The sequence below is a fragment of the Neofelis nebulosa genome, chromosome 2 (assembly GCF_028018385.1).
Source record: "Neofelis nebulosa isolate mNeoNeb1 chromosome 2, mNeoNeb1.pri, whole genome shotgun sequence".
NCBI classification, from domain to species: domain Eukaryota; kingdom Metazoa; phylum Chordata; class Mammalia; order Carnivora; family Felidae; genus Neofelis; species Neofelis nebulosa.
The window spans coordinates 13015253-13038804 of NC_080783.1; the positions used below are offsets into that span (position 1 = coordinate 13015253).

General features: G+C 40.7%; 1 protein-coding gene across 7 annotated transcripts in view; it reads right to left on the minus strand.

Annotated features, from left to right (window-relative positions):
* Window positions 1-23552, minus strand: part of NYAP2 (neuronal tyrosine-phosphorylated phosphoinositide-3-kinase adaptor 2) — a 267223-nt gene that overhangs the window by 67176 nt on the left and 176495 nt on the right. For all 7 annotated transcript variants that reach the window (XM_058702952.1, XM_058702945.1, XM_058703000.1 and 4 more), the window contains one exon: window positions 5839-6045. In XM_058702952.1, the coding sequence (XP_058558935.1) occupies window positions 5839-6045 (207 nt within the window). The remainder of the gene's footprint in view (window positions 1-5838; window positions 6046-23552) is intronic.

Consider the following 23552-nt stretch of genomic DNA (forward strand, 5'->3'; position numbering starts at 1 on the left):
GCTTTGTGGGAGTCAGGAACATCCCCACGTATGGAATGTATAAGCAAAGCACGTCTGTTTTGAAGAAGGCACGTCTTCTCATTTACTTGCTAATGTTACAGCTGGTCCTCCTGGCACGTCAGTTTGCATCCCGTGGTGGATCTCCCCAAAATGGCAGAAACACACATCGTCGTACACATAGAAGCTGAGGTCTTCTTTCAACGTTTATTTATTTTTGAGGGGGAGAGACGGAATGCACGAGTGGGGGAGGAACAGAGAGAGCAGGAGACCCAGAGTCTGAAGCAGGCTCCAGGCTCTGAGCCATCAGCACAGAGCCTGACACGGGGCTCGAACCCACGAGCCGTGAGATCATGAGCTGAGCCAAAGTTGGATGCTTAACGGGCCGAACCACCTAGGTGACCCTAGAAACTGAGGCCTTTTCAAGATTGTTCCATATAGAGTTGAGCCAAGGCCTTCTGTATTTACTTCCAAAAATGCTTCTTCAGTCAGTCTGGCTTGGCAGGGATAAGCCATGACAGGTGTGCCTGCACCTTCACTCAGCCTCTTTGCCCCATGTGGAAACTTCTCTCTACATCTCTACTCAATTAATAATAATTATCATTATCTCAAAAAGACTTGATTAAAAATAATACCTGACATAATCTTGGTTTAAGACTCCACGTCTCCATTAAGCCCTCCATCATTTTTCAAGCCTGCCTTAGTTTTCTCTTCTTTGGATGATATTAATGTACAGTAAACGGTAGGTGACCATAAAAATACACTTAGTTATACTAATTAATTTATGTTCCGTCATTTTGTGCCGTAAGGAAGCATGGCAAGATCTTTGAGTGGCAGAGACCATGTTTCGTATAACCTGTGTGTGTGAATGTGTGTGTGCGTGTGTGTGTATGCGTGTTAGTGCACATGCACCGGCACAGACATGATTATCTGTCCCGCGGAAACCATTACAGAGCTGGATACAAGCTGTTTAGAGACTATTTGTTGATTGATTCAGTGATTGAAATTTGAATTTTTGTGATTATATTCACTTGTATAACTTCCACTTTTTCCCGTTATTTTCATGAGCATTTGGGTCCCCATCCTCCACTGCTTTCAGGAATCACCCTCTGGGGAATCTCTGATTTACTAAACAGCAGTGACTTTAATAGAGTAACACAGCAACCAGTGGCAATGTTAATTAGAATTGAGATCTCCTGACACGTTCCTTTGCTTTATGTCGGTAATTCTTCCATTCCTCAAAAGAGTTGTTAAAAGCAACCATTCCAAGTGGCTAAACTACTTTCGGTAAAGCGATAGACTGTGACGGGTAGCAGTCCGTCCACGCGTGTGCGCGCGCGCGTGTGTGTGTGCTTGTGTGAAAGAGAGAGAGAGAGAAAACCAGAGGCAAGACAGTTGGCAGAGGTGGGTATTGATAGGTGGAACAGGTGAAGTATTCTTTCCTCTCTAGCGTTAGGTGTGGACCTGAGTATCTCTGTTGTTTAGGGAGAAAGATTATGGGTTGCAGTTCAGGTGTTTCTGGTAGAGGGATTCGTTTCTCAGTGGCCCAGTGGCGAGGAGAAAGTAATGAAGAGGTAGTGTGACGAAAAGAGAAGAGTCAATGCCAACTTCTGTTGCAAACAAAATGCTCCCTTCACTGGTTATTTGTCTGTGATGGACAAAGCCCATCTCACTGTTCAAGTAATCGTAATGCTCTTTTGAGTGTTCATGGTGATAGTTTCTCTGGTACATAAGAAACCCTAACTTGCACTGACGTTGTTGTCTGTGGGACTCTACATTTGCTCCTGCATTTCACATTTATTTATTCATTAAGTTTTTATTTATTTATTTATTTATTTATTTATTTATTTATTGAGTGGGAGACACAGAGAGAGAGAGGGAGAGAGAGAGAGGATAAGTAGGGGAGGGGCAGAGAGAGGAGAGAGAGAGAATCCGAAGAAGGCTCTGTGCAGTCAGCAAGAGCCCAACTTAAGTCTTGATCTCATGGACCATGAGATCATGACCGAGCTGAAAACAAGAGTTGGACAATGAACCGACTGAGCCCCCACCAGGCGCCCCTCACATTTCTTTTAACATAGGCACAAAAGCGTCTTTATTAAAACGTTCCAAAAATATTTTTTTTTCCACCTTTATCTACTTCTTTCGTCACGTAAGATGGAGACGGTGCGGGACTGAAGATATTTATGTCATTTAGTCCGATCAGCAGAAGGTTTGCTGCCCTACAAACAGAGCTGAAAGACCCAGGAAGACAGATCTGAGATGTCAACAAGCAGAAGAGACACTTCAAGAATTTGCAGTTGAAGAAAGTGAAAGTGTGTTATAAATCCTGTTTACACTCTAAATTTCTCGGAGGAGTCACGTCAAAGTGTCAAAAACATATCACAGTTGTACTCATTTTTATGCACCCTTCCGGAGGTTCAGTTAAAGTTTAATTGTGGACCATCTAATTGTTTCACCTCCATTTATAGCACAAATTCTTCTTCTTCTGCCCACACTTAAAAAACGTTTGGTTGCCAAGGGTCCACACTCCTTTTCCTTGCCGTCTCCATGGCCTTTTCCTATAGTTTACAATCATCTGGTCTTAGGGTTCTAAACACTCCAAACGTCTCTAACTTCAGTCTGTCATACTGCTCAGTCTCTTTAGCTCCAGACCTGTAATTCCAAGTGTCTACTAGCTTCTTAACTAGATGTCCCAGAGTGCTTTCAACTTAGCATAGTCAGAAATGAAGTCCTGACTTCCCCACCTAAACTATGGTGCACAACTCATATGGACAATTTCTATTTTAACAAATGGCCACGCAGTCACCACTTCCAGAAGCCTTGGAGTCATCATGAACCTTTCATGATGAAAATGGAATTGCATTATACCTATCTTAAAAAATATTTAAGTGACTAGAAAATAGCTACGCATAATATTCAAACCCTGACCATGATGTGGCAGAGACTGTCCATTGCTTATGTAACGCTGTTCTCCCCTTATCCCTGAGAACAGACCGTTGCTTTCATTTCTGAGAGATTTAAGAGAAAGAAGGGCCCTCTGTAAACTCATGGAGATCCCATTCCCCTTCACTGAGTGATGATGGGTCCAGAGGACATGTTTCCCAGTTTAGGCCAACCAGATGAAAGGGACTGTTTGCTGGGGCACGATGCCCAGAAATGTCAGCTCATGATCATGAAAAAATCGTCCAGGGTAGCAGAAGGGCAGAGTTAAAAAAAAAATAGAAAGTCCCTGTGTCCTCAATGATAACAGTGAACAGTTGGAAAATACCTGGAGCTGGCAGTGCAATGGGGTTTAGCAGAAGCCATTATTACTTAAGCCACGTAATTGGCATTTTGCTGCTGAAAGCATTTCTAGGTAATATACAAGGCCCTTCAGGATTCTTGCTCTCTGGAACCAACCAACTCTGTAGTTTCTTCTGTCAGTCTTCCCCCGCGTTTCACTCCAAACACACTCTGTTCCATCCTACAGCATTTTAGGTGTTCATCCAGACGGCCGACTTCTTCTCCAGCATCCTCCTGGTGAGCAGCTCTTGATGATTCAAGCTCTACTAGGTCAAATGTTACATCCTCAAGCTGTTATTATTTTACCCACTAAAATCCCCTGATTGTTCTTGCCCAAATCATACACTCCCAGGAGAAATGAATTGATTTCTCTTTTGTTTCATGCATTATTTGTATCTAACACATTATATTGTAATGGTTGTATTTGTCTGTCTTGCACTTGACTTTGAGCACCTAAATGCAAGGATGCCTTATTCATCATTGTGCTCTCAGACACTAGGACAGTGGCTGTCACGTAATAAACATTCAGGTAATGTTTTTGCTTTTAGACCTCTAGTCCCAGTAAGAGTACATATCATTCATGTTTTTTTTTAAACAGAACTGGTATAAATTTAAATTTTTTAACGTTTATTTATTTTTGAGACAGAGACAGAGCATGAGCGGGGTGGGTGGGCAGAGAGAGAGGGAGACACAGAATCCGAAGCAGGCTCCAGGCTCAGAGCTGTCAGCACAGAGCCCGACGCGGGGCTTGAACTCACAAACTGTGAGATTATGACCTGAGCCGAAGTCGGTCGCTCAACCAACTGAGCCACCCAGGCGCCCCTAGAACTGGTACAAATTTAAGTAATTAAAAAAATACTAGTAATAAGCCTAAAATTAATCATAAGTCCCAACTGGATAGTGATGTCAGCCTTCTTTGGGAGAGGTGTTGTTTTTTCTACAAAATCTAATTTGTTCCCTACATTTCTTTTCTTTTTGACAAAATACATGCATCTTCTCAAACACCTATAGCTATTTATACTCTACTCACAAAAATACATTTTTACTTTCTGCTAAATTCATTTGTTTCTTCCCCGAGATTTTTGTGGCTCCATCACCAACACTGTGAGTTACGTTTTAAGTCTGGGGAAGCTACTGCTCTGTCTCTGTCTGGGTCCTGTTCTAGAAACATCCCTTCCCAAATACAGAGGTCATTCATACTGTTCCAATTTTAACTTGTGCATGACTACTAGAGAGACCACAGGCTGAACACATGTAAATTGGTTTCCAGGATGAGTATCAGAGTTGAAAAGAACACTAAAGGATTGGTCTTTTCTTCAGAACTCTAACATTCTTAACAGGTAGAAACCTGAAAACTACGGGAGGTCACTTGATTATTTGTGACTCCTACACCGACAGCTCTAGGTGAGTCCCTCATGAAGACTAATGACTTTAAAGCAAACATATGCTGCTTCTAAAAACTTGATGTTTAATAATATTTATCTATCAACAATTCAAAATTACACTGCAGATCTGAATTGCAGCTTGGGAAATTTAAAGGTGAATTTCATTAAAGTGTTCTAACTCGGTTGACTTAGATCTGGAAATTTAGTGGCATGCCCAAGGTCCAGCTACAGAGTTCAGCTTATCACTGCACATACTTCATGATCTAGACTGTCTCCACTGCCTTCAGATAGTTTTTGTTACCTATGAATCCTCACTTTCACTTTCTGTTGAATTCCTCCCAGTTGCCTAAGATCTATTTTGAAACAAAGGAGACATAAACACTAAATCACTTAAACTTTATAAATTAAAACTGCTTTAGGGGCACCTGGTGGCTCAGTCGGTTGAGCATCTGACTCTCGATTTCAGCTCAGGTCATGATCTCAAGATCGCGAGATCGAGCCCCGCATCAGGCTCCGCAATGAGCATAGACCCTGCTTGAGATTCTCTCTCCATCCCTCTCCCTCTGCCCCTCCTCCACTTGCTTGCTCTTTCTCTAAAAAACAAAACAAAACAAAACAAAACTGCTTTAGATGAGGCCTCTACATGCTTTTAAAGAAACGTAATACAAGGGGCGCCTGGGTGGCGCAGTCGGTTAAGCGTCCGACTTCAGCCAGGTCACGATCTCGCGGTCCGTGAGTTCGAGCCCCGCGTCAGGCTCTGGGCTGACGGCTCGGAGCCTGGAGCCTGTTTCCGAGTCTGTGTCTCCCTCTCTCTCTGCCCCTCCCCTGTTCATGCTCTGTCTCTCTCTGTCCCAAAAATAAATAAATAAATTTATAAAAAAAAAAAAAAAAAAAAAAAAAAAAAGAAACGTAATACAAGATGTTTCACGCTGTCAGAGCTGCCTCATTATACAGCTCCAAGAAGCGCTATTCACTTCTCTATGTCCCTGTGACTAATGCGCCCCCCCCCCAACCGAGACAATATATTGTCTCAACCCTTTGTGTGAAGGGCTACTTATGCTGTCTCTATGGGTCGAGACAGTGATATCTGTGGTTATGGTTCTCTAAGCGACAGTTGTGTAAAAGTAGTTTCTGGAGAAACAAGGAATCACCGGGTGAGAGATCATGATCTTACCTGAGCTATGGTTTCCTGCTAACAAGGTGGGGCTTACGGAGCATCTTCCCAGTCTGCTGGTGACTACAGGCGGTCCTGGTGTTCCATCCCATTCCTGAGCTTTGATAGGCTCTCTGGAAGATGCCCCGTGATGCCCTCTCTCTTTGCTCTCCAGCTTTGGTAATGGCTCCGTGCTGTGACTTCGGACTTTCAGTTCCTCTGTCGATTCTGTGTGTTAACCAGAATTACATTGTGTTAAACATAAGTCAAATTCTTCCCATATTCTTTTAAAACATTAAAGAATGATTTTCTAATATGCTTTCAATCTATTTTTGTGAACTTGGAAATGTGTTGGAGATTACACCGTTTCAATATAATGGGTGGAGATCACCGTGTGCAGGTTAATATCACTGGGAAATAGTTTTCTCATTGGAAGAGAGAACCTCAATGAATCGTGCGTCTCTTAGTAACTCTTGCATTCACTGTCAAGGAAACTTCTTTTTTTTAAATTTTTTTAATGCTTATTTATTTTTGAGAGAGAGAGAGCACAAGCAGGGGAGAGAGAGAGAGAGGAAGACACAGAATCCGAAGCAGGCTCCAGGCTCTGAGCTGTCAGCACAGAGCCGGACGTGGGGCTTGAACTCACAGACTGTGAGATCATGAGCTGAGCCGAAGTTGGAGGCTTAACTGACTGAGCCACCCCGAGACCCCAGAAACTTCTTTTTTTTAATGTTTATTTATTTACTTTTGAGAGGGGGGAGGGACAGAGAGAGACAGAGAGAGAGAGAGAGAGAGAGAGAGAGAGATCTCAAGCAATTTCAGCGCTGACAGTGCAGAGCTTGATGCAGGCTTGATCCCATGAACTGTGAGATCATGACCTGAGCTGAAACCAAGAGTCGGACGCTTAACCGACTGAGCCTCCCAGGTTCCACTCAACTTCAAGGAAACTTCTTAAAGAGCATATTACACTCACTGTCTTTACTGTCATATTTTCCATTCATTCTGCTACCCCCTGTGAATTCCTGAATTCAGCCCACCGCTCTAGTAAAACTGCTTGTGCTAAGAGCTCCTATTCTAGTTGGCAAATTTAGAAAACACTTCTAAGACATTTGACAACTCCTTTATTACTCTCATTTATATCTTCGATTCTCTTGGCTTCCCAAATGGCCCATCTTCCTGGGTTGTGTTCTACACACAACACCATTTCCCTGTCATTCATACGTTCTCTTCTTTCACCCATCCCTTATATGTTGTCCCCAAGAGCTAGGTTAGCTGCTATTCTTCTCATTCTATTAGATATACTCTTCCTGTGATTTTACCTTCCAGGATTGTTAGCGATTTTTAAATAGTTTACTACAACCCTGGATCGTTGCCCTGAGCTTGCTTGCTTGCTTGCTTGCTTGCTTTATTTATTTATTTGTTTATTTATTTATTTCTTATTTGAGAGAGAGAGAAAATGCATACACAGAGAGGAGGGGCAGAGGGAAAGGGAAAGAGAACCCCAAGCAGGCTTCATGCCCAGGGCAGACCGTAGCACTGGGCTGGATGATCCCAGGACTGTGAGATCATGACCTGAGCCGAAATCAAGAGTCAGACATTTAACCAACTGAGTCATCCAGGTGCCCTTCTCCTGAACTTTGCACCCCTTTATCCAACCGCCAGCTGGGTCTCTCTGGATGCCCCATGGGTATTACAAATTTAACATTTCAGATATTGGACTGACGCTATTTCTTACTAAGCCAGTAGTCCCTCCTGTCCTGTCCAGCCAACCACCCAAACTAGAAGCTTGTCTCTCCCTTTCTTTAACTGCTACTCCCCAAATCCATCAGTAGCATATTCTACCGTTTTTATTTATGAAAATCTTGCTTTCTCTTCTGCTGCCCTTTGTATCATATCTACCTCAATTACTTTGGTTCCAACTCTAATCATTACTGCAGCTTCTCTCTTAGTCTCCATCTATCCTTCCCTCTCCAAAGCATGAACTCCGTATACTGCCCAAATGACCTGTTTAAAATGCAAATCGAACCAAGTGTATTTTATAGGGAATGGATATAATTGGCATTCTGGTACCCATGTACAGAAGTGTTCAGGAACACACGTAGCAAGGGGCACCTGGGTGGCTCGGTCGGTTAGGTGTCCCACTCTTGATTTCAGCTCAGGTCGTGATCTCAGGGTTGGTGGGTTTGAGCCCCGAATCCGGCTCTGTGCCGACAGCTCCCAGCCTGCCTGGGATTCTCTCTCTCTGCCCCTCTGCAGCTCACGCTAGCACACACGCACACACACGCTCTCTCAAAATAAATAAGCTTAAAAAAATAAACACACAGGTCGTAATATGAGTGACAACCGCTTGTTACTTTCAGAACAGTGTTGTTTCAGGGAATGGATGCCACAGCCCTTCTATAGTGCCTATAGAGAAGTGTTTAAAACCAAAAACAAACAAAACAATACAACCTGTTTACAGTGTACTCTTGACTCACATCTTTCCAGAAGCCTCCTGTGACCCACAGAAGTATGTCTAATCTCTTTCCTATGACCCAAAAGACTCCCAACCCTGCCACTCCTCTTCCGCACCATCACTTCCCACCTGAACGTTGTGTTCAAGAAACACCGCGAAACTGGTGGTACCTTCTTCCTCCCCCCTCCACCTGCCACCAAAACAAGGCTGTCTTGAGGGCCACCGTCCTCGACCTCACCTGCTTCGACTACCTCTGTATCTTGTCTTTCCTTGGGGAAGGCCCCTCAGACCGGGTTATTCAACTTAAGCTTCCTCCACCCATATCCCCACCCCAGGCTGGGATTCGGTCATCTCCACACTGATATTGTCATATATCATCTTTCAATGGATCTGTTCTTCTCAAAAGGCCCTGAGTCCTTGGAAGCAGGAACTGAGTTTTGTTTTTTGCTTTTTTTTTTTCCATGTGGTGTCCTTAGCACCTAGCATGCTGCTCAATAAGTATTTAATTTATTTATTTGTTTAATAGGTTTCTCAACTCCTCGGGCATCTTTCTGATGTGTGTGGAAATTCAGTGTTCCTAATGGAATAAGAGGATCAGGCAAGTGTTATAAATATATCAAAGTGGCACAGAGCTAATAGTGTTCTGCAAAAATCTGATTCTCTAACAATCACAGTTGTAGAATTCACCATTTTTTTTTTACTTTTTTAAATATGTCTTTATTTTTGAGAGACAGAGAGAGAGCGAGTGGGAGAGGGGCAGAGACAGAGGGAGACACAGAACCGGAAGCAAGCTCCAGACTCTGAGCCGTCAGCACAGAGCCCGATGTGGAGCTGGAACTCAGGAACCGTGTGAGTTCATGACCTGAGCCAAAGTCTGATGCTTAACCGACTGAGCCATCAGGTGTCCCTAAAAGTCACCACGTTGGAAGTATCACTCACATGAGGAATCTTTGGGAAAGACTGCAGTAAAAAAAAAAAAATCACAGAAATGGTTCAGGGAATGTGTATTTTGGTTTCTTTATGTTTAGGCTCAAATACTCATCCACTTTCAGCAATGTGGGACAAATGTCCCACTTTGATTCCATATTACCAGAATCTGTGGGGCAGAGGTAGAAGAGGTTTATAATAGAGTAAGAGGTCCTAGGTGAGGTCATCTGAGTGGCCCAGTTTTGCAGCCCTGGTCATGGTCATGGGCTAGTAATCCATGCCACTGAGCACTCAGGTTCTCCTCTTGGAGCCTCATTTTTCTTTTTCTTTTTCTTTTTTTTTTCATTTTTCCTAACTACAATGTAAAGATAATATCAGCCCTGCCTAACCTCTCCAATGTAATTTGAAGGATCTAATGGTATTCTACATTAAAAAAATTTTTTAATGTTTATTTATTTTTGAGAGAGAAAGACAGAGCATGAGCGGGGTGTGGGGGCAGAGAAAGAGAGAGAGACACAGAATCTGAAACAGGCTCCAGGCTCCAAGCTGGCAGCAAAGAGCCCGTGGGGCTCGAAACTCAGGAACAGCGAGATCATGACCTGAACTGAAGTCGGACGCTTAGCCAACTAAGCCGCCCAGGCACCTCTATTTTAAAATATTTTTAAAACTAAGCAGTGTCATACATGTAAAATATACTATTAATTTAAATGAACCGTAGGTGCACCTGAGTGGCTCGGTCGGTTAAGCATCTGCCTTCTGCTCAGGTCATGATCTTGCAGTTTGTGAGTTTGAGCCCCACGTCAGGCTCTGTGCTGACAGCTCAGAGCCTGGAGCCTGCTTCAGATTCTGTGTGTGTGTCTCTCTCTGAACCTCCCCTGCTTGCACTCTGTTTCTCTCTCTCATTCTCAAAAATAAATAGACATTCAAACAAATTTTAAAAAATTAACCATAGCCATTTGTCCTTTATGAATTTATGTAACCTTCCTACATTTGGACTAGATCATCACTGAGAGATTGAAAACACAAATGGACAATTGCCAGACCACATATTAAAATAGAATTCCAACCCATCTTCTACAGTAATGAGCCCAGAAAGCCAATGTACCCTCCCTAAGTCAGACTTACAGGAAGTCAGACTACGATCTCTAACAACCAATCCAGGCAACCAAACAACAGTCTGTTTGGCCCCAAACAACCAGGGTTGATTGATAATTAACTTGATTAATAACTGATAGCTTCCTGGATTTTTGCCCCGGCTTCTAACGTAAGACCAGCAGCGAAAATCAAATATGCACCTCTATCCAATCACATAGGACGCCCTCCTTCTGGCTGGTCTGCGGGCAACTACCCCATGCCAACAGCCTCCACTTGGGGCAAATCTGAAGTCTTGCCTGTTTGCCGTTAAGTTTCTCCCACCAACTTTTCTCGTTCTTCGCCCTGCCTTCGAATCTCTGCGATTAGGAGTGATGGTGGGTAACTGCTGGCTGTAGCAAGCTCTGAAGAGGCTTTGCCTGCTCTCATTTGTTTGGTCTTCATTTGTATGCACATTGCTATAGTTCCTTCCAGCTCCAACAAGCTAGGCAGTTGTGTAAACATATGTCATGAGTATTACTCTATGAGATAAAACTTCAACCAGGAGGGTCATCTTATAATAAAAACCTCAGAAAGATTCCTGGCCTTTAAGTGGGGCTCATATAAGCCTAAGTCTCAGTTACACTAAAATCAAATATAGGAAGTAAAAGTATTGAAAAAGTAATACATTCCAGCATCATAGTTACAGCAAGACAATTTAACACTTGCTTTTTGGTGTCCTGCGTCCCGTGGAATAAAACCAGTATCAGAAAAGAACATCATAGACTATTCCCAAGCTGTTTATTCACAGTTTCAAGGAAAATGGAACTCTGGCTTCCAAATGTCACAGCCTCAAAGCCTAATGACCCATCTGTTTCTCTTTACCTCCTCTTCCAGATTTCAAACAAAACACGGAGATGCTTGCTTTTATTATCAGCTTCTGTGTTTTTTTCTCCAATAGCAACATTAAGAATTTACTATTTCTCTCTCTCTCTCTCTCCCTCTGTCTTTCTCTCTCTCTCGCTCTTTCTCTCTCTCTTTCTCACACATACACACATGCACACGTACATGCACATACACACACACACAGCATCTACTAACACTGGAACTGAAACTAACCAAACTAAAAAATGCTTACACAGAACATTGGATCCAGCATCTATCCTTCCTGCAGGTTTGGATAACATTCTAAATATGAAAGGCTGAGGATGTGTGTCAAAGCACCTCCACCTACATCAGTTTCTTTGTTCTCATTCAAATTAGTCACATACACACCCTGGGGAAGTGTCATTTGGGTCTCAAACCTCAACTAAATAAAAGCCCAATACAGCTTTGGAAACAAAAAGGAGTCTTTTTTCCCCCTTTCGTTCTTCCTTCTTTGTTTTCAAGTCCCAGAGGTTAGTCTTCAGTGAATTTTGGCAGATGTATTTAGAGAAACTTGAACAAAAGGATTGAAGAAATCATGCTACTCAGACTTGCACCCATGTACCTTCACATCTGCCTCCTAAACAGAAGGCGAAGCTGAAAAACCTGGAAGAAAATCATCAATGTACCTTTGAGCATTTTATTTGGGAATAAATCTAGTTTCTTGCATGTAGTCATAAAAAACTTCCTATAAAATGCATTTTTCTAATTAAAATGTGTATGAAAATCTTCCAAATAGCTGTTGCCAATAAAGAAATAGAAGGCAGACAATTACACTAAGAAATATACACAATAAGACACATTGAAACCTCAAAGAAATCTTTTCAGAAGAATAAAGAGGTATTTATCACTATCCATATATTTCAATGTTTTCTTAAAGCCTGAAAAACAAAATTGATTTTAGTACCATAAACATTCCTGAACAAAATCAATCTTTGGTGCTGTGGTAAATTTCTAGGTGGGATCTTGCAGCACAGGGCCAACTACCTGGAAGGACTGAGTGTCAACTACCTACCTAAAATCTGATTCTCACACTGAAATCTGATCTTGAGTTGAAATCTTGCTGTGAGAAATACACGTTATGTTTCACATTTGTCTTTCAGACTGTGCATTTTGCACTTTCTCGTCTTAAACTTCTTATGGTTTTCAAGTTAAACAAGGACAGAGAAGGATAAGAGACTAGAAGCAACCTTTCCATGACCAGAATATTTTCTCCAGGATTCCAATCTTATCACAGTTCACGCTGCTAATTCTGAGGCTCCTTCTCGGAATTTTCCCTGACAAGTGGGTCTGCACTTGTCTCTCAGTTCTACCTCACTCTTTTCCCTCTGTGTCCCTGCCCAGGGGCTCTGGGTCACCTAGAAAGACTTCAGTTTCCAGGTCTGATGGCTTTCCCCACCAAGTTTGTCCCCTTCCAGATACTGACTTTTCCCAAGATCTCTGACCCACTCTTCCTCATCAGCATTTACTCTCTCAACAGAAGTGGTACAAAGGATTCTTGTCAGTCTCCAGACCCCCCAAATCCCTCTTAAACTCTAGAAACAAAGACAACATTATTGCATTGATGAACCTTTCCACATGGCCGTCTGGGGACCACACACATGAAAACTGACAGACAGCATTATCCTTTTTCCAGACTTGCTTCTTTTCTGGTCAGGAAGATCATGTACTTATTGATTTATATGTCTAGTTCCCTCACCAGACTATACACAGCATCTTAAGACCAAAGACTACGTTTCATGTTGGTCCTTAGTGTCTAATAGAGTCCTCAGTGAGAACAGACAGGGTGAATGAATGCACGCACACTTCTCCCAGGTCAGTTAATTAATTAGCCTTCATTCTTGGATATTACTCCACGTAGGCCATGACCCATGGCTTCTCCCTCCCTCCTTTCCAATCTCACCCAGCACATGGGCCCTGGCATGAACTAACAACCTTCAATGACAAACACAAGTTAGCTAAAGTTATTTTTGTTAATTCATACATGTTTCTAACTGACTTGCTTACTGGCCAGAAAATAAGTTATTTGCCTGGAAAATTAGTATTACTTGTAAATATGACCAGTCATACCATTTTCCCGGAGGAACATTAAGATCCCATTTCTTTCTATTTTCTTTCTTTCTTTCTTTCTTTCTTTCTTTCTTTCTTTCTTTCTCCCTTCCTTCCTTTCTTTTGCTTTCTTTTCTTTTCTTTTCTTTTCCTTTCTTTCTTTCTTTCTCTTTTTCCTTTCCTTTCTTTTCTTTCTTTCTTTCTTTCTTTCTTTCTTTCTTTCTGTTGGTTTTTTTCTCTTTCTGTCCTTTCTGTCTTTCTTATTTCAATATATAAGGATTAACTTGCATATCCCTTGTTTCTATGAACATGTAGATGATTCAAATGATTTACACAAGAGGCTTTTATCTCTGGGGTTTGTGACTGCCATTATTCCTGAAATTTCACCCTCTCACATAGGGATCCCTTGGTTACAAAATACAGACACTACATCTGGTGACAAAGAGACCAAGGCTCCAGTTGATGAGCCCTTGAGGTTCCTATGGACAAAAAAAAACCCGCTACTGAATTGTCCCTTCCTATTGGCATAATCAGCAGGATCAAAGTCCCTCCATTCTATTCCAACTGCTGAACAGTGGAAATAATGAAAGGTGATCAAGGCAGATTAATTAGGCAGAAAAGGCAGCACATTGGAAGTGCTGAAGGAGGCACTGAACTAAATTGCATTATCAGATGGGTATTAGATTCAATCATCAGACTTAAAGCTGAAAAAGACCTTGAAATCACAGTTGTAACAGCTCAGGAAAAGCAAGGTGTGCATAGCCATTACTGAGCTGGCCATCCTGCCTTTGGGAGAAGAGCTCCAGGGAGGGGGAGTTTCCACCTCACAGGACAGTTTGGCTCCCTTTGGAACATCTTTAATTGCTAGGAAGCTCTCATACTGAGCCCAAGTGGGTCTCCCTCCAAGCACCATCATTTGTTGGTTGTAGGTAGTCCTGTTTCTGAAGCAACTCAGAATGAGTTTATTTCTGTTTTAAAGCAGACACCCTTTAGAATCCAGAGTGAGGCAGTCTGTCGCACTCTGGTCACATCTTCCTCACAGTACAAGTCTAGAATGCTCACTCTTCCAGGCACCCTGGCCTGGACACTAATTGCATGTCTTGGTGTCCTTTAAAACTGCCATCTGGAGCTGGTCAGAGCCAGATAGCTTGACATGGTTTTCTTGTGAGTTTAAGGGAGCACTGGGGTCCTCTCCCTGCTCTTCTCTTATTCCATCTCCAGAGTCTCCAGGGAAAAGAGAGCACAGGCTCCCATGTTTCCACAACAAAAAGGCACCAGGGAGCAGGGACATTTATTTATTTATTTATTTATTTATTATCATTGCTCCTGTCTCATGTGAATTCTGTCATTAGGTGTCAGTTATGTCAATTCCAACATCTCAGGGATGTCAGCTCCTCAAATATAAATAGAGAAAGAACAATAGCTCAGGCTTCTGCAGATTACATGGTTTCAAATAAAGTTGGAAAGAAAGTCCAGGTTGTGTAAAGAAGGCACAGAAAGTAAAACCTCCATTGTAATAAGATAGATGAAGCACGTTACTTAACAGAATAACAAAATAGATGAGGCACATTGACGTAGGATTGAATACGCAAATAATCCGGATCATTTGACAGGTGTAAAAACAGCTCAGAGCTTTTACACATCTTGCTCAAGGTCACACAGATGGCAATTAGCAAAGGCCTGCTAAAGAGGCAGGTTTCCTGGCCACTACCCAGCATGCACCTCTCACCAGAAGACAGGGGAATTCACATGCTGATTCATATTCTACAGTTGTTGTTTATGGTTGCAAGGAATAACACTTATCATAGAGTGTGATAATAAATAGAATTTCAAAGACCATGTTTGGCCTTTTAAAACTCTCAATTAGGGGTGCCTGTGTGGCTCAGTAGGTTGAGTGTCTGACGTTGGCTCAGGTCATGATCCATGATCTCCTAGTTCACCAGTTTGAGCCCCACGTCGGGCTGTGTGCTGACAGCTTGGAGCCTGGGGCCTGCTTAGGATTCTGTGTCTCCCTCTCTCTATGCCCCTCCCCCACTCATACTGTGTGTGTGTGTGTGTGTGTGTGTGTGTGTGTGTCTCTTTCAAAAATAATTAAAACATTAAAAAAATTTTAACTCTCAATTAAACATCCAGATGATTTATTCACTTTTTTTTTTAACAAGGTGTATGAGGATTGTAGAAATACTGACAAATTAGCTCTACTTAAAAAAAAACAAAACACCTTCACAGAAGTCATCAGGCATAGCTCAAATGTTGACACATTTTAGTAATACTTTAAGAAATTCTAGTATTGCAGGGCAATACAAGAAAACTTACTCAGAGAATTCAATCTATATTTTTGTTTGTTCTGGGAATGCGGCAGCCATGAGGACCCGTGGACAGAGTCCAACCAGACGACCAAGTCTGTTCTCTCCGGGCATGCAGTTAAACTATACTTCCCAGCATTCCTTGCAGTGAGGGAGAGCCACATAACTGAGGTCTGGCCATTAGAATGTGGGTGGATACGATGTAGGTCACCGCCAGGTCGGGTCGTCAAACTTCCCACAAAATCCCTCCTCCTCTTGAAGATTCCCCTCCTGCTGGCTGGCAGTTTTTTGAAGTCCCAGATGCTGGTGCCGGTGGGACCACCAGATGGAAACTTCCCAGTAACTGTGGGGAGACCTTCCCATCTTTCACGGAACACCCATTAACTGAGAATCACATGCCAGTGACATATATCATGTCCTATGACGTGAACAGGAGGGAAGTTGTGTCATTTAAAGCCACTGAGGTTTTATAGTTATTGGGTTAGAGCGATTGGACTACCTTCATGCAGATTTCAACTGAAACTACTTTTTACTTTCTTTCCTGTGGAATATAGTTTAATATGAAACCCTTGACTTTCTAATGAGGACAATAGTTTTATTGGCACACCGGCAGAAAAATGAGAGGCAAAGAGATTAGTTAAATTGCCAAATACAGTGTAAGAATCTGGCAAACACACCTTCTCTCTCAGTTCTAGTTGGAATAAAAAAGCTTTATAAAACTAACAAACACGTTTTTATCGAGTATTTAATAAATATTTTAAATGCTATGGCTTCAATAAGTATTTGCTGAATATACAAGTGGGTGGGCCTCTAAAATGATCATCCAAGCAGCAGTATATTTCATTTATATGCATTTGAATGAAGATAATGCCACCCCAATTTTTTTTCCCAAATAGTTTTTCATGCAAAATAGTAGCAAAGAACAAAATCTCTAAGAAAGAATTTTTAAAACAAGGTCTTTCTACTATATTCACAAACAAAATAGCAACTATTTCTTTAGCATAATAATAATTTAGCTGTAAATTAGATATGTTCAGGAAACATGTACAATAAACTTAAAAAATATTTCTCAGAACCATTCTGGGTGGGGTTGAAATGAGCTACAGTCCATGGTCAGGTTGGTTCAATAAAACATCTTTCCAGAGCCTTAGTTTCCTCAGATAAAATTATATAATAAAATAAATTATTTCTAAGCATCCTCCTGGGTCTAAAATCATATATATTTTTTTATTAAACTTTTTTAATGTTTATTTATTTTTGATAGAGAGAGAGAGAGAGAGAGAGAGAGAGCGCGCACGCACAAGTGGGGGAGGGGCAGAGAGAGAGGGAGACACAGAATCCAAAGCAGGCTCCAGGCTCTGAGCTGTCCACACAGAACCCAATGCGGGGCTCAAACCCACCAACTGGGAGATCATGAGCTGAACTGAAGTCCAGCACTTAACCGAATGAGCCACCCAGGTGCCCCAAGTCATCTACTTTTATAATGCCAAAGTTCATACAAAAAGCAAAATACTTCATGAAGATTCAACAGTATTATTATTTCTATTCCAAAATATACTTCTATTTATACTTCAGAATGTTTTACATTTGTCAAGGTGACTTTTTTGTAGTTTAGTTTAATTCCCCTTCCAATCAAATCCCAGTGAACTAGAAAAGAAATTAAGAAAGGGAGCTCTTAAAAAACATTAATGAGTTGTGTAGCATCACTGGCAAACCTAACATCCAACTTCTTTTCCTGCCACCTGATTAGGAGACTTGAAATAAACAGGGGTCCTGGTTTTAGAAAATAGAGAGAGAATACCTACAATGTTTTTTTTTTTTCCCTGTTTGTCTCTTAGTTACTACTGGAAAGCAGAATGCCAGCTCTAAACAATGTCTTTTTTTTTTAATTTTTTTAATGTTTATTTATTATTGAGAGACACAGAGAGATAGACTGAGAATGGGAGGGGCAGAGAGAGGAGGAGACACAGAATTGGAAGCAGGCTCCAGGCTCTGAGCGGTCAGCACAGAGCCCCACGCGGGGCTTGAACTCACGAATCGCGAGACCATGACCTGAGCTGAAGTCAGACGTGTAACCAACTGAGCCACCCAGGAGCCCTTCTAAACGATGTTTTATAACACCAGCAGCAGCACTGTGATGACAATTTCATGGAATCCGTGGCGACCATGTATCTTATGTTGAACTACACTCTTTGCAAATAATATTTCTAATCTTTGCATAGCTTTTGGAGGCATGTAGAGTGATAACCTTCACTGTTAGGGAAAGCTTAGGGTCCTGCTGGTGAATAAGTTCCCCAACGCCAGTCAGAGATGGGTAATTGGAGGAATCAGGATTTGAACTCAGGTCTCTCTGAACAAATAGCCACACCAGTGAGGCGTTGTTTGGCTTTCTTTTCTTCTGTTGGGGTTCTTTTCAGGAGGATTATTTACCTTGTTTTAAAAAGTAATAAAAAATTTTTAAACCCACCTTTATTTTAAAGATATCTGAAGACTATATACAGGAAAATGAATGCAATGAGATTTAGGAGAAATTAGTTGTCAGTCTAGATAGCATAAATTATGCACAACTCAGCTCCTAAGACACTTTACTATCTATGCAAGTTATATACAAGTCCATAGTAGTTTTCAGATGGGACGCAGACTGGATTAAATTCCTGCAGCACACTATGTAATCCAAAGCACAGCTATTAACTGATATTTATCAGTAACAGTGAAGCAAGTCAGAAAACAAAGAACATGCATTTTCTAGGACTGCTTTTAGTAGTTTACTCTGACACACTTTGGAGGGGGGGGATTGCTTTGATTAAAAAAAGCAAAATGAAAATATATATACATATATATATACATATATACATATATACATATATACATATATACATATATATACATATATATACATATATATACACACATGTATATATACACATACATACATGTATATATATATACGTATATATGTATATATATACGTATATATATACGTCCTTCTTCTTATGTTCAATCAATAGTAAAATGCATATGCCTTGCTTCATATGTATAGACATTTTGCATGTCAGGAACTATGACAGTGAGAGACTAAGACAGTGAACCAAAACACCATGACCTCTACCCCCATGGGGCTCCTTTTCTAAGAGAGAGGATAAAAATTTTTTTTTTACATGAGCTAATACAGTATTAGAGCTCTGATAAGAGGAGTAAAAAGAAATGGCAGAGTACAACAAAAGTATAATAGATGATTTTTCCTAGTTGAGAGGTCAAGAAATCTTGATTAGTGATTCAAAGAATGGCGGGGGGAGGGTTAGATGAGTTTTGCAGCCAGGGGAAACTGATTGTTGAACACAATCAGTCTTTCCTTGGCTCTGTCCTCCTAAAAGCTGATCCCACCTAACAGCAAACTTCCAGCTTGGCAAAAAAAGGCACAGGCAAATCCAACACTTGAGAAAAGAAGGGTGGAGGGGAACACTGACTGGTTCAGACTCCTTAATAAGTTCAGCCTGTCTGGAAGAAAGCCTTTATATTAGGAAAGAATGGGACCCGAATTTACATGGAAAAGAAACAAATTAAGGAGGGTTTTGAATGACAGGGTAAAGTTTGTATTTGTGACAGCAGGGTATGGTGACGCCATCAGCATTGAAAGAAGATTCTCCCTGGGGAAGTATGCAAGAAGGACCAAGGGGAAGATGTGTGAGCAGTGATCCCAGGTCCGAGACGCATTATTAGTATCATCTAATCTCCGGGCACATGAAATCCATAGAACTTCAGATATCACCGTCTTAACATTATAATGCCATCAACTTCTTAGGCATCCTTTTCAATGGGGGTGTACAAACATAGATGCAATGATGCAGAAATATATAATATTTTGTAGTATATCTTTTTGTAAACACTTTTGTTTACCTTTAAAGTAGATTAAACTTGTGACTATTTACCAGATGAAGATCACTTTTTGAACTGCAAAAACCCATCATATGTTTAATGACAAGATAATCATTTTTTTACTAGCCAACCTCATTGTCTGGTCTTAATCTGATGTCAAAATTTAGAGAGCAAAACACAAGACAAGGTTATACTGAGAATTCATCAAATAACTACGCTGAACTCAGAGTCAGTTCTCTGCATATTAAAAATGGAACATAATTATGGAAAGTGCCCTTATTGTTCAACAATTTTTACTTTAAAATAGTGCATAAAAATGCAAATGAATCCTTATAATTTACCATATGAAATATTTATGCCCACAGCTCCTGGCACCCCCTATAATACCAATGGTGGGCTTTTAGTCCCCCCCCCCATTTAAGACCTGACATTTGGAAGCATTCCGAAGCTCATCTCCCTCCCTCTACATCTAGTGCCTTCAAATATTTGATAAACTACTGATAAAAATCTCTTTAGAGGGACAAATGGAATTCTAAGATACTTGGCAAACATAGTTTCAAGGTTCTAAAATCTTTGTAACCTAGATCAGGCCCACATTTTGACTTAGGATGTTTTAAGACATCTACATCTTTTGACAAATTCCAAAATTAGATGCCAACGGTTATAGAAGACCTGACACGGAGTCATTCTTAAGTAGGACACAAGGCAGCAAATTAACATAAAGCAGACAATCTAAAAAAGAATCATGTTGAAGAAAGGAGGCCACCGGGACTCAAACATATGTGATTTTTACATTCTCCTCCTTTCTACTGCCCCAGTCACAGCAATGCTGGATACAGACTGTCATAGCACAAAGAACTCTGGATTTCATTGTTTGGGAAACTTGACCCTGGAAACGGTTCTGCCATTATCTGGGTGACAGTGGGCACGTTTTTCTGACTTTCTGTGCTTCTGTGTACTCATCTTTCAAATAAGGGATTTAGACCATAGCATCTTTAAGATGTTTTCTGGGTCTGAAACTCTATGGGAAAAAAATTTAAAAAGAAGGGGCACAAACTTGAAATCAAACACTTGTTTCCTCAGTTTAAAATGAAATGGAATTGGGGCGCCTTGGTGGCTAAGTCGGTTGAGCATCTGACTTTGGCTCAGGTCATGATCTCACAGTTCGTGGGTTTGAGCCCCACATCAGGCTCTGTGCTGACAGCTCAGAGCCTGGAGCCTGCTTCGGAATCTGTGTCTCCCACTCTCTCTCTCTCTCTCTGCCCCTCCCCAGCTTGTGCTCTGTTTCTCTCTGCCTCTGTCTCTGTCTCAAAAAAAGTAATCAACATTAAAAAGAATTAAACTTCTGAAGTAAAATGGGATTTATGTGTATCTAAATCCATTACAGAACTGGTATTTGATGAAAGAGCCACCAACTGAAGACCAATGTTCTTAAAATTACAGTTCTGGCTTGCTTTAAGGAATTTTCAAACTAATTAATGATACCTTACCATAGGACAAAAGAGAGGTGGTTTTACATACAAGATATCCGTAGATGCTGCCAATATCATGAGCAATTCCACAGCCAAAATGCAGAAGAAACGATGCCAAGCCCAAGGAGAAGTAACAATAGTATGAAGCAAATTAAACAAAACAAAACAAAACAAAACATGGCTATAACTTGAGTTGCCCTTATATGAGACATTCACGAGGATTTGGCTTTGTGAGCAAAATCACTGCTTACTAAGACCATTGTGAGAAAATAGACCAATTATCTATCGAATGCAAGGAATCCAAATTAACTTTTTCTGCTACAGGGGAAAAAAATGTGGAATTCTACCAATGCCTCTACAGCATTTCTGTTTTTGTCTATTTCTTAAGCAGAAGTCAGAATAACATGTTGAACAATGGAAGAGAAAGGGAATACCTAGAAAGATCAAAACAATATTCTGCTACTAGACGTTTTATAGATTGGAAAGACTTTGGTAATGCAGGACATTTTTATGTATCCTCAAGACTGAGTTAATGTGCACAGGAAATTACTATTAGGCATTTGGGATCAAAACTGATGTTCCTCTTGCATGGGTTATTACCACATTTTTATAGAAATGGCTTCGATGTTGTTGGAAGATATAAAATTGTTGCTAATAACGCAGTGCATGGATTCCTACAGCAATTTAGAAACCAAGGGCAGAAGGTTCATACCTCTGAACACCAAGATCTGGGAAGTCCCAACCCCAACAGGGTACAGTGTAAACAGAGTTGTTCGGGGGGTTATGAGACTCTGGGTACCAGTTCAAACTTAGCCCCTAATTAACTGTGAAGCCTTGAGCAAATCGCCTTCCCCTTCTGAACCTTCATTTGCTTTTCTTTAAATGAGGCATCTGGACTCAAGGGTCTTCAAGTTTAGGATTCTACTGATAAGTACCAGAATACATTTTATATTAACGATTCCCAGTCCTAACTGCATAGTAGAAACTTTTGGGGAGCCTTCAAAAAATAGCCAGGCCTGGGCCACAAGTAGGTTAGATTGCTGAGGCTGGAGCCTTGACATTGGTAATTTTTAAAAAGTTTCCCAAGACTTTCTGAAGTAAAGCCACGGTTCACAATCACTCTTGTACACTTAATGGAACATTTTTAGCAATATTTAATATACTTTTCATTACTCTTTTGTAGACTGGGTGGGTTATTTCCCTGGTTTTTTCTATTTTAGCTGAAAGCATTTTAATTATCCTTCCTTACCCAAGAGAAAGGAAAAAAAAGTAGAAGCTAATCAATTTAAATTTATTAAAATTCCGTGAAAAAATGTTATAGGTGGAGAAGAAAAATGTTTGACCACATCAAATTTTAAAATGGTCTCCATCATTTATTTATTTATTTATTTATTTATTTATTTATTGCCTATCTTCACAAATAAGGGGAAATGGAGCTGTTAAAGCTAAGAACACACACAATCAGTGAGTGGCTGGGCAAGAATTTGTTGTTGCATTTTGATTCTTTTGCATAGCTTCCTCAGCTAGGCTGCCTTATAATTGATAAAGAAACGAGCACTTTTAGGAAAATAACTGGCTGATTTACATCACCTGCCAAACAATCATTAGGAGACACAAAGTCATGATGTAAGGTAGCCAGAAAACATCATACTTCCTTCTCACTGTTGTCTGTTCTCAATGCCTATTTTTTTTAAAGGTCATAGTGCTCTCTTTTGATTTTCGAAGGAAAGACAAGCTTTTCCACTAGTAGGTGGGAGGTGTGTGGGTAGTCGAATATATGCACAGGTGCAATCAACTTTAATTAAGACTCAAATCATTTTAACAGGCAGATGGAAAAATGTTTCAATCTTCTTTAAAAGAAACAGAGGCATTAAGGCACTAAAAATATTAATGCATGGGAAGGAAAATATAATTTACATTCTTCCTGAAAGATGCAATTCTGAAAATACATTCATAAATGTTCCTGAAGCAAACACTAAATGCTAAGAACAATCCCTTCATCACAAAGGTAAAAAGAATTAAATTCTATCAAAGCAAATGCAAAACTTAGATTGTCGGAATCACAGTTACTAATGGCCATATTTGGGGGTTTAAAAAAGTCAGATCTATTAAAATTTCATAAGCAAAGCAAGGTGGAATTTTTAACCCTTTTAGGGGTAATATAACTGATGACTGCACACCTGAATGTATAAGGCATTACATTTCTCACTAACTGTAACTGACCAATTCTCTCGATAAATATAGCTAGAGTAGAGAAGTTGGCCAATCTGGAATTCTTCATAGCGTTCTTGTGGAAAAACTACACATATAAATTTGAAGACGGAGGGGAAAGAAAACCCAAACCTTGTTTAGGAAAAGTCTCCAATTAACTAGGTTTGTTTTCCCCCCAAAAATGGTATTTTAAATGCAGTCAGCCAAGAAGTTCATGTTAAGCTATGGGCAAAACCAATGGAAATGTATCTAAATGCTGTTTTAATTTTTAGAAGCCATTCAGGAGAGCTGCAAGTCTTTATAGGTTGTGCTTTAAATTTTTTTTAATGGTTATTATTTTTGAGAGAGAGAGAAAGGGAGAGAGACAGAGAACAAGCAGGGAAGGGGCAGAGAGAGAGGGAGACACAGAATTGGAAGCAGGCTCCGGGCTCTGAGCTGTCACCA